This window comes from Rhineura floridana, chromosome 13 (genome assembly GCF_030035675.1).
Source record: "Rhineura floridana isolate rRhiFlo1 chromosome 13, rRhiFlo1.hap2, whole genome shotgun sequence".
In the NCBI taxonomy this organism is placed as follows: Eukaryota; Metazoa; Chordata; class Lepidosauria; order Squamata; family Rhineuridae; genus Rhineura; species Rhineura floridana.
The window spans coordinates 22011260-22022131 of NC_084492.1; the positions used below are offsets into that span (position 1 = coordinate 22011260).

Consider the following 10872-nt stretch of genomic DNA (forward strand, 5'->3'; position numbering starts at 1 on the left):
GGGCCTTTCAGTTGCCATCTCCCCTGGCTGGAAGTGATGTCATCAAGGTATCTCTGTGTGTAAGAGAACACAATACTGGCAATCTTCAAACAGGGTCTTAAAAGCACACAAGCCTTTTGCTGTTTGTGAGGAACCATGTGGGAGCAAGAGCTGTTGGAGTGTTTAATGCTGTGAGCCTTTCATTTCTTGCTCAGCCTGTATATTTATGTAAATAACCCTTATATTGCAGGAATTCTACTAATATCACAGGTTTCTGGACACATAGAAGCCATTCTTACTGTATATAGGCATGGATTCCTCTGTGATTGCTCCATCCACCCACCATAAATCTTTCTGGCCAGATCTATGCTCACAAGTGAGGGAGGGGTAGTTGGCTCCATGCTGTGGACATAAGAACATAAGACCCCGCTGGACCAGGCCAATGGCTCATCCAGTCCAGCATCCTGTTCTCACAGTGGCCAACCAGATACCTGTGGGAAGTCCACAAGCAGAACCTGAGCGCAAGAGCACTCTCCCCTCCTGTGGGTTCCAGCAACTGGTATTTGAGAGAAATGACATAATGTAATGTGACTGAATGCCATACATAGTTGCCTAATGTAATGTGATTGAAAGCAAGAAGACACTGTGCTCCATACAGTGTTTGGATTTTTAAACATATTTTTAATTTTAAATAGAGAAAAAGAAAGACATGCTGCCAGACTCCAGTGACCTTAATTCCAAGGAAAGCAAACCTCAGGTACGTGCTGGGACCTGTGAAAGCTCTCACCATTTTGAGATTGAACTGACTTAACATAAATGGTTAATTGAGTCCAACTTCTCACCATGGAAGATGCAGAGGTCCTGGCTAGTGAATAGATTATTTCAACAGGCACACTCTGTTGTTGAGCCCCGCAGATTAAATATTTACTTAGTCACTGAACAAAGTTCAGTTACTTACTATGAGAGTGAGAGCTAAGTGACAGAATGGCTCCACTGGCTCATAGTATCTTAGTGACGGGCTCCAACCGGGGAATTGGGATGGAACTAGTGAGACAGCTTGTTGAGATGACAGATCCTCCAGAGCACATCTTTGCAACCTGCCGGAATCCTGATGGACCCCGAGGAAAGGTCTGTAGGAAGCCAAATAATAAAGGAAGAGGGCAGAAAAATGGAACGGAGTGTTTGAAAACCTTAAAAACAGTACTCCAACACTGCAACATTTTGTTGCAGGTACTACTTGTACATCTGACATAGTAAAGGTAGCAAAGGAGAGAAAAAAACAAAGTTGCTTGCTCCCTCAAAGTGGGAGGAGAAACTTGGCTATGCATAGTCGTCTTGTTTAGACATGTTTTAAATGGTGCATTGATGTGCATTCAAGCAGAGCTTCAAAAATGAGAGAGAGAACTTTAAATGAAACCCAGAGGCAAACAGACTGAACTGGTTTTACAAATATAGTATGCAAATGGTAAATAAGTTGATACATTTGGTCACTGTGATTTAGCTTAACCCAGAGTACAACAGGGGTCACCAGCATGGAGCCTGTGGGTGTAGTATTGCCCTTGAGGTCTTCCCTTGGCACCCACAAAGCCTCTGAGCCCCACCCTTGCTAATGGGTTTATGTGTTTTTCAAGGCTTAGATTAATCGTTCTGGAACCGACTTTTATCCAGATCCCTTGGGAAAGTGTATGCGTATTAGGGTTGCCTGGCTCAGGGTCTGAGAATGAATCTGTATCTTTAGGAGAACAGAAAATTCAGCCAAGTGCAGGTGTTCTTGCAACATTGTAATGGGAAAAACCACAAGGTGGAATTCTCCCTTCCCCCTGCACAACTTGTAAAGATACAGAAGACCTCTTGGAGGCTCTTGCGGGAAGGGGTCTGATTTGGGGAACAGAAATGGCTATAGAGGTTAGCACCCATGACACAAAATTCTAAATGTGCCAATGGACCCAAAAAGATTGGTGACTCCCAGTATAAAAAAATAACATTTTTCCTACTATCCCTTTGACCTGTTTCTCTTGTTTCAACTGTTTCCAATTCCAGGCTCTGCATGATCTGGCTGATAAGCACCCCAACATTCATGTGGTTCAGCTAGGTATGGAATTTAGCCCTGGCATTTCTGTCCTAATATTTCCCATCGTGTTCATCGCAGGAAGCCTGGCCATTTAAATACATGTAAACTAGGGTTCCCAGATGTCTGGTTTTTGACCGGATATGCTGGCTTTTGGGGGTTCTCTCTGGGTCTCTCAGTGAGTCAGCTTAATCTCTGGACTCTCGTCTTTAATCTAAAAAAAAATTACATTTCTAGGTTGTCTGGTTCTCGAGATATACACAAAAATGTCAGCTGTCCCCCCTGCAACTTCTGTGAAATGATCTCTTAGATGGCTGCTCTAACCCTGCCCTTTCAAGTTTGTAGCCAATAAGTGAAGTCATGGTTCTGATTGACAAGGGATTTCTGGGCCTCCAGGCAGTACTTAGACTCCATTGCAAAGGTAGAAAATGATTGTTTTTTCCTGTTTATCTGAAGATCCCATAAACTGAGAAACTATATAGTTTTCACCAGTACCAAAAGTCTTTTTTTAATCTTGTGTTCATGAGTCAAACAAGTTTAAATTTTCCTGGGCTGTTGAAGATGGCAGTGTTTTGAAAACCTTCCCAATATGAAGTTTTAATCCAATACTTGCTTTTCTGGGAGTAAAGCAGCAATGCTAATCCCACATACCTGGAGTAAACCCCATTGAATTCAATAGGACTTACTTTTGATAGACATGGTTAGGATTGTGCTGAAAGTCAATGGGTCTTTTGAGTGAACATAGTAAAGTGTTTGTGTTGTCAATCTTTCTCTCCCTCTCCAATCCTATTTTGAAGCAATTGGGCAGGGCTTACATAGATATCACTGCTTTTATTATGTGGGAAACTAATATTGATTTTTTTAAAAAAATGTTCTGCAATGACCAACGGGTTTTGACAATAAACTTATATGGGGTCTATGTATTTTTACATCTCCAGTGTGTGTGTGTGTATGGAGTCTTCCCAACAACTTTGTGAGGTAGGAATTAAAATAATAAAATTATTGGCAAAAACAGTTAAAGACAGGTATTTAAAAACATTCAAAATAATAAAACCAACAATGAGTTAAAAACAGATAAAAAACACAATAGCTTCTACATGCCTGAATAGGCTTGCCTAAACAATAATGTTTTTAGTAGATGCTGAAAATAGTACAATGAAGGTGTCTGCCTAATGTCAATAGGCAGGGAGTTCCAAAGCGTAGGTGCTGCCACACTAAAGGACTGATTTCTTACAAGAGCAGAACAAGTACTGTGTGGCACCTGTAGCATGGGAAGCACAGCTTGAACTTGGCCTGGTAGAAAATCGGCAACCAGTGCAGATTTTGGAGCAGAGGTATTATGTGCTGATAGGGTCACACTCTTGTCAGCAGTTGTGCCACAGCATTCTGCACTAACTGCAGCCCCTGGATCAGGTTGTGCTGCATGGGGATTTCTGTGACCTTGGCTAACTGGCTGCCAGGATTTTTTTAGTTTTGGTTTTTGGTTAGGAATCCTGACAGGCTGTGGGATGCTGAGTTTTCTGCCTTACTCATAGGAATTTTGTTGTTGTTGGTATGGTATTGCATTTAGGAAATCATCACTGTCTTTTCTTTTTCTTTTTCTATTTGCATTTCATTTACCTTTAACCTCACTCCCTTATATCCATAGAAGCAACAACAGTAGTTCAATGCACTCAGCTCAACCCCCTTAAGCCCACTGGTGATACACCTTGTTGGTTGCATGACGGTTTGTTTCTTGCCCAATCGTGGCAAAAGAGAATTCACATACTGGGAAGCGTGGCTGCAATTGTTGTTGTTGTTCCCAAGCTGCTGTCTGTGAAGGTAGATCAAACCATGTGTGTTTTCTCTCTGTCAGTTATTACTCACTGGAATTGGATTGGCTACCACAAGGTAGACAGAAAAGGGTAGAGAATCTTATTCATTTCTCAGACATCTTTTGGAAGTGACGGGTCAAATCTGTAAAGAAGTTTAGAGTAGCCATGTTGAAAGGTACAGGCAGGGCATTGCAGGCAGGGGGTTGCCCTGCTTGGATATGGATATCATTGCAGACGCAGAGGATCCCTAGTCAACCTTTACCAACAACACAATCCAAACCATATATACTCAGAAGTAAGTCCTATTGTATTCTATGGGGCTTAGTAAGTATGTTTAGAATTGCAGCCTTCAGGGGCATCCATCATTACTCCTGAGTGCTCCTATCTAACATCTCCACAACACTAGGCTCCTTTCTACCTACAATGGCCTTCTGGTGACTGGCCTGGCCTGAGGGCACTTAAATCCTTCTTGCCAGAATCAAGTAGGCTAGATTAAATGTTTCCTACCCAGGTTCTATCTTTGAGCTCAGATTTCTATCTTAATTTCCAATCAGATAAATGTTTTTGTTTGAATTGTGTGGTCTAAGCAACTGTGGTTGATGCTTACAGTATCATGCTTAATGACATCACTTGGGTCCACCTGTGTGACATCACTACAGCCCATCCCCATGACATCACTATGACCTGCCCCCATGACATCAATAGGGCCCGCCTCTGAAATCTCAGGCTTTGGGATGCTTCTGATCTGGCAACCCTAACCATTCAAAATTTAAGAGCTCCACATGGATGTCTTTCCACTGAAACTTGGGACACATTCCTGTCTGAGTTCATTATGTCAAGATTTGAACCCAATTTTTCGAGAAAAATACAAATGTAAAACTCTAGCCACTACATTGCTTTTCTGGTCTGTTTTCTCTTGGATACCTACCTCATTTGTTCTCTTCACATGGCAGAGGTGGAGGATCAGTCCAGTGTGAAAGCCGCTGTGCCAGTGGTGGAATCTCACCTGAAGGGTAAGGGCCTCAACCTTCTCATCAACAATGCAGGCAGGAACTCCTGTACTCTATTGCTGGAGGATGTGGATCAGCAAGATATGCTATCTGATTTCAGCACCAATGTAGCGGGGCCCATCATTGTGGTCAAGGTAAAAATATCCTTGTCTTCTCTCTGGTTTGTGGTAGCGAGAAGGGAAGTCTGACCTCAAGTGTTTAGGAAACTAACATTTCTTTGGGATATGTGGATAAGTGCTATGTGCTGTTTAGAGTAGAGTTGAGATGCATCTTCAAAAGGATCAATGCCAGCACAGATGAAGGACAGGAAATGACCCACAAGAATTGATACAGGATTGAACAGTGTTTAGAATAAGAACATAAGAACATAAGAAGAGCCTGCTGGATCAGGCCAGTGGCCCATCTAGTCCAGCATCCTGTTCTCACAGTGGCCAACCAGGTGCCTGGGGGAAGCCCGCAAGCAGGACCCGAGTGCAAGAACACTCTCCCCTCCTGAGGCTTCCGGCAACTGGTTTTCAGAAGCATGCTGCCTCTGACTAGGGTGGCAGACCACAGCCATCACGGCTAGTAGCCATTGATAGCCCTGTCCTCCATGAATTTGTCTAATCTTCTTTTAAAGCCATCCAAGCTGGTGGCCATTACTGCATCTTGTGGGAGCAAATTCCACAGTTTAACTATGCGCTGAGTAAAGAAGTACTTCCTTTGTCTGTCCTGAATCTTCCAACATTCAGCTTCTTTGAATGTCCACGAGTTCTAGTATTATGAGAGAGGGAGAAGAACTTTTCTCTATCCACTTTCTCAATGCCATGCATAATTTTATACACTTCTATCATGTCTCAATCAGTTTATTGATGCAGTCAACAGACCTCACAATACAAAGTATACACCAGTTAGCATTCTAAAGTAAGGTAAAGAATGATCAAATATCTCTAATATCTGGTAGGAAAACGTGGTTACATTTGACTAGATAAGATTTGTCCTTGTATCTTCACTGCTCTCAACAGGAATTTATGAACATAGGAATCTGCCTATATGGAGTCAGACCATTGGTCCATCTAGCTCAGTATCAACTACATTGACTGGCAGCAGTTCTCCAGAGTTTCAGGCAGGATTTTGTCCCATCCATACCTAGAGATGGCAGGGATTGAACTTGGGACCTTCTACACTCCTTCCGGAAATTTGGCTACAGTTTCTGTCGTGGTCTTCTTTGTATCAGAAAAAAGAAGAAAAGTGTGGAATTCAGATGCTCTTCCAGGATACAAAGTGGTTATTGGATTAATAAACTCTTTTTGGAGATCTTGAAAAAAGTTACAGAATAATAAGACATGTGTTATTGTTTCGGTTTCCTCTGAACCACAGGGACATAAGCTATTGCCCTGAATCTCCCATCCAAAAGAGCTGCAGGTATCACACTGAAATGGGCAAGATGGAATGCTCTCCTGCATTCCACAATGCTTAAATTCTGCAAATATTTTCTCTGAGAGCTAACAGAAGTAGGTAAAATGCCAAGTGCTAAAATGTGCTCTTCTTGACTACTGAAACATATTTTTCAAAGTCCCTATCTTTGATACGCTGAATAATACAAGTTTTGCCTTTGCCAGGACCATATTAAAAACTGTGGGGGACAAAAACCCAGAACATAAATTTTGTAATTTAGCATTGCTTTCATTCTTGAGCTTGTTTAGTAGGAGCAAGGAGGTCAGAGGCAATCAACAGTGAAAACTGGTTATTGCTTACCCATAATCAGGGGCAGTAGCTATAGACAGGGATATAGTCAACAAGAGTGAACAGGAGGGATGGAAAGTTTGGTTCTCTCCATTTCTAATTTTTCCAGTCTTAAATTAAGTTCTCCACATTTCTGTGGAGTTCTCCCCAATCTGTGATTTAAAAAAAAAAATTATCCAGCTTTTCAGTGTGAAGTTCTCCCAATAAATACATTTTTGTAGGCAGTTTTGACTATTGTACACATTTTTGAAAGCCATTTCTCATCATATATTGCATGTTTGCATATTATTTTCACTCATATATTCATTCTTATGTTCACTTTCCCCTAAGCATTTTTGGAAACATTGCTTGGTTAGTGAACTGCATTGCAACAATCAGATAAGTGCGATTTTCAAAGGATGGCTGTGTTTCGGTTCTCACATTGTTGCACAAAGTGCACATCTGACAGATTCAGCTTGAAGTGCAAACTGAATTGAATTTCTCAACCATCCCTAGTGAACAGCAGCCAATAAAAATATCGATGAGGACAAACATCAGCTAAAGCAATCAGAGGCGGCACCTAGAGTGAGACAGAGACTTGCATATATAAGAGATCAATGGGAACAGAGAAGGGGGATGGCTAATACTGAACAAGTACAGAAATGAAGACTGGTCTTGATCAGCAGTAGTGGTGACGGGGATGAGTAATGATGACCTTGCATTAAAACTGCACAGTGTCCATAATAACCAGTTGATTTCTGAATCATCAGAGTCCAGAGGCCTAATTTTTGTGGCTTGCTGTTTAATATCTATTTTAGGAATTCTTGCCTCTGCTGAAGAGGGCAGCCACAGAGACAACCACAGAGGAGCTGAGCTGCAGGAAGGCAGCCATTATCAATGTATCCTCCCTAATAGGCTCCATTGGAGGCTTTGATGTTTCAGTACCCCCAATGTACTCATACCGTTCAAGCAAGGTAAGTCTTCCTTTCAAGGGGTGTTCTGTTATTCAGGACAGTAGGCAGTGGGAGCACAGAACATATCCAGCCATCCCATGTGCCAGTCCATAGACCAGTAGTAGCCAACATGGTGCCCTCCAGATGACGTTGGACTCCAACTCCAATCAGCCCCAACCAGCATGGCAATGGTTAGGGATTATGGGAGTTGTAGTCCAACAACATCTGGAAGGCACCATGTTGGTCACCCCTGCCTTAGACCCAGTGGGCTGTATTCAACTAAGTCCTACTCAGTCAGAGCAGACCCACTAAACCTAAGTTTGTAATTAACTTCAATGAGTTTACTCTGAGAAGGACTACTGTTGAATACTACCCAATATCTTTTGATCCATTCAATGTCTTTTCAGATTCAACTTAATAACTGGAGCAGGGAACCAAAAGATAGGTCCTAGGAGAAGGAAAGCCTTGTTGTGTAATTATGAGTATTGCAATTTTTTTGTTTTATTTTGTAGGCTGCTTTGAATATGATAACCATCTGCCTTTCTGTGGAACTGAAAAAAGATGGGATTCTGTGCACTTCAGTCCATCCTGGCTGGGTGAAAACTGACATGGGAACAGAAAAGGTACTCTGGAGGAAGTGTGAAGGGGAGCTTCAATCTCTCTGACCTATTGGAAAGTCTCTTCCAAGAATGCCTGAAGCTGGACTACCACAATCTTCTCGAGCATTCATGAAAAAAAGAAGGATATTTGCCACTGGGCGATAGTTGTTTAACACTTCTGGGTCTAGGGAGATCTTCTTAGTGAAGGGACCCACCACCACCTTGTTCAAGGCAGATGGTACTTCACCATCCTCCACTGAATCAAGCAAATATTACAATGGAAGAGAATTGGTGGAAGGCTCACCCACAAAAAAGAAACAGAAAAATAGCATCTCAGAGCTATTTTGTTTTTGTCTACAGGATTTTGTCATATTTTTTGTCTACAGGATTAATTTGTTTTTAGATGGGAAACCATTCAGTCAAGCGAGCTCTCCAACCTATAATCTGAAGTGATGCAGTCTAGGCACAGGTTGTTTACCACCTTAACTGCTCCGAGTGAGAACTTGCCCTAAGCTTAGTACATACAGGTTCAGGTCAATTTCTGGAGACATTTCCTTCCCATCTGGATTACCTTTTTTGGCCTGGCCTGGCCTGGCCTGGAGCTGATTGTGCTTCATTTGGGCTCAATGGCTGAGAGGCAGGAGAATAGTCCATAGCTGGGAGGATATGCAGCTATCTTGCCCGGAGGGGAGTGAAAACAAGCAGTAATAGCTTCTTCTAAATAAACAAGTTGTCTTTTTAATTTTATTCTCACTTTTTCAATTGATGCTTATAGTTGTAATAATCTTATGTAAACCACTTGGGGAGGCCTGCCTGAAAAGCAGTAGATATAAATAATAAATATGTGGCATCATTGGTAACACGTTCTGGTAGCCTTGCATAGATGACAGACAGATGGTGTTAACATATCCCAGGAAAGGGAACCCCCCTCCCCAGCCATCACTCAGAGATGGGGAATGTCATGGATGTGGTTCATGGGGGATAAATGTGGCTCTCCAGGTCTTTCTATGTGGCCCTCAGGACTGCTCAGGGCACACTCCTTCCCCAAGCCACATCCCTCACTGGTCCTGCTCTTGCCCTCCTCTCGTGATTTTACCTGGCTGGAATGTCTTCTTGAACTGTAATAATGCCTCTTGTTAAGGTGCTGGACTATGACCTGGGAGACCAGGGTTCGAATCCCCACATAGCCGTGAAGCTCACTGGGTGACCTCGGGCCAGTCACTGCCTCTCAGCCACAGAGGGAGGCAATGGTAATCCCCCTCTGAATACCACTTACCATGAAAACCCTATTCATGGTGTCGCCATACATCGGGATTGACTTGAAGGCAGTCCATTTCCATTTTGCCTGAAGGGTGGTGTCTGTCTGGTCACACCCACTTTTGCCACACGCAGCATTGGCATGCAGCCCCCAGAAGGTTGCCCACTAGGGAATATGGCCCTTGGGCTGAAAAAGCTTCCCCATTCCTGCTCTAAGAACTGCATCAGTGGGACCTTGAAGCTCCCCTCTCTCAGGATCATGACTCAGCTTTCCCTTCATTTATAGGCACCCCTGACTGTGCAGTGCAGCGTGCAAGGCATCCTCAAGGTGCTGGCTAATTTATCGTCGTCATCAACTGGAGCTTTTCTGGATTGGAAAGGGAACAGCATTCCTTGGTGAGGGGACTCTGGACAGAGATCCAGCACTGGCGCTCAGGCCTTGAAGCACCAACCGCAGTACCCCAAGGTCTTTTGCTGCCTGAAGAAGAAAGCTTGGATGTCACCCTCCAAACCCTCACCCCTTGCTAGGGCCAAGGCCAACACTTAAAAAAGAATGGCTGCAGCATTCAGACGTCAGTCTTCATCTATCCTCACCTCTTAATGCTGTCAGCCCCCTTGACTGCCCACAAGCTGAGCCTCAAAATACTGAGAATCTTTAAAATGGTGGGCATTTTAAAAACCGCTGGTGGTTAGTTCTTTGCCTTGTAGTTTTAGGCACAGCTTATATTTTCTGCTTTCAACCAGGAGATGGAGGGCGTTAGGCAAAAAATCACCACAAACAGACAGGCCTGCTCTTGGCTTAACTGGTCTCCTTCCCCACAGCGTCCATGCAAGTGCATTATGAGTGAAACCCTTCTAATATGTCAAGAAACTCTTTTTAAAAAAATCTCGTTCGCCCCCACCAGTGTTTTGAAAATTCTGTTTTTCAACCTGTTTCTCCTGTTCTGTGTCCTGTCATCACCTAAATATACAATTTATATTTCCTCATCAATCCATTTCTTTCATGATTTTTTCATTTTTAAACTGGAAAAGGTTGCTTTTTTAAATGGGAGTGTGAAAAAATGCGACAAATGATGATAATATTTTATGAATGCTGTGAGCCATATTAGGACTCCAGTCAAAAACTGGGATACAGAGTGAATGAATGACTGCTGTAGGGGGTATTTCACATTCTGGAAAGTGAACATCAAACATTATTAAATGTTTTGTTGCTATTTCATTTCAGTCTTTAGAAATTCCTAACATCTTAAGTTACTTTGTTTCAATGCCAACTTTATTCTGTGGCTGTCTATTCTGTCCTTCAGCTGAGAGGGCGAGCTGTCAAGGACCTTCAATCATTTCTGTGCATAATGCTTCTTTCTATTCTTCTTCTGTCTCTAATGCTACCTGTGCTGCTAGTAAATGTTGAAGAATCAACAATACAATACTCCATTATCAGCATTTTCGTATATTCAATAATTTGCTCTACTTGTCCAAATAACTTAAAAT

General features: G+C 42.6%; 1 protein-coding gene across 1 annotated transcript; it reads left to right on the forward strand.

The window, feature by feature from the left end:
• Positions 1 to 934: 934 nt before the first annotated feature.
• On the forward strand, positions 935 to 10375 carry LOC133369042 (C-signal-like). Its single transcript, XM_061593875.1, has 6 exons — positions 935 to 1107; positions 2020 to 2071; positions 4815 to 5005; positions 7394 to 7549; positions 8041 to 8151; positions 9671 to 10375. The coding sequence occupies exons 1-6, from the start codon at positions 964 to 966 to the stop codon at positions 9782 to 9784; spliced, it is 768 nt and encodes a 255-aa protein (XP_061449859.1). The 5' UTR covers positions 935 to 963; the 3' UTR covers positions 9785 to 10375.
• Positions 10376 to 10872: the final 497 nt, after the last annotated feature.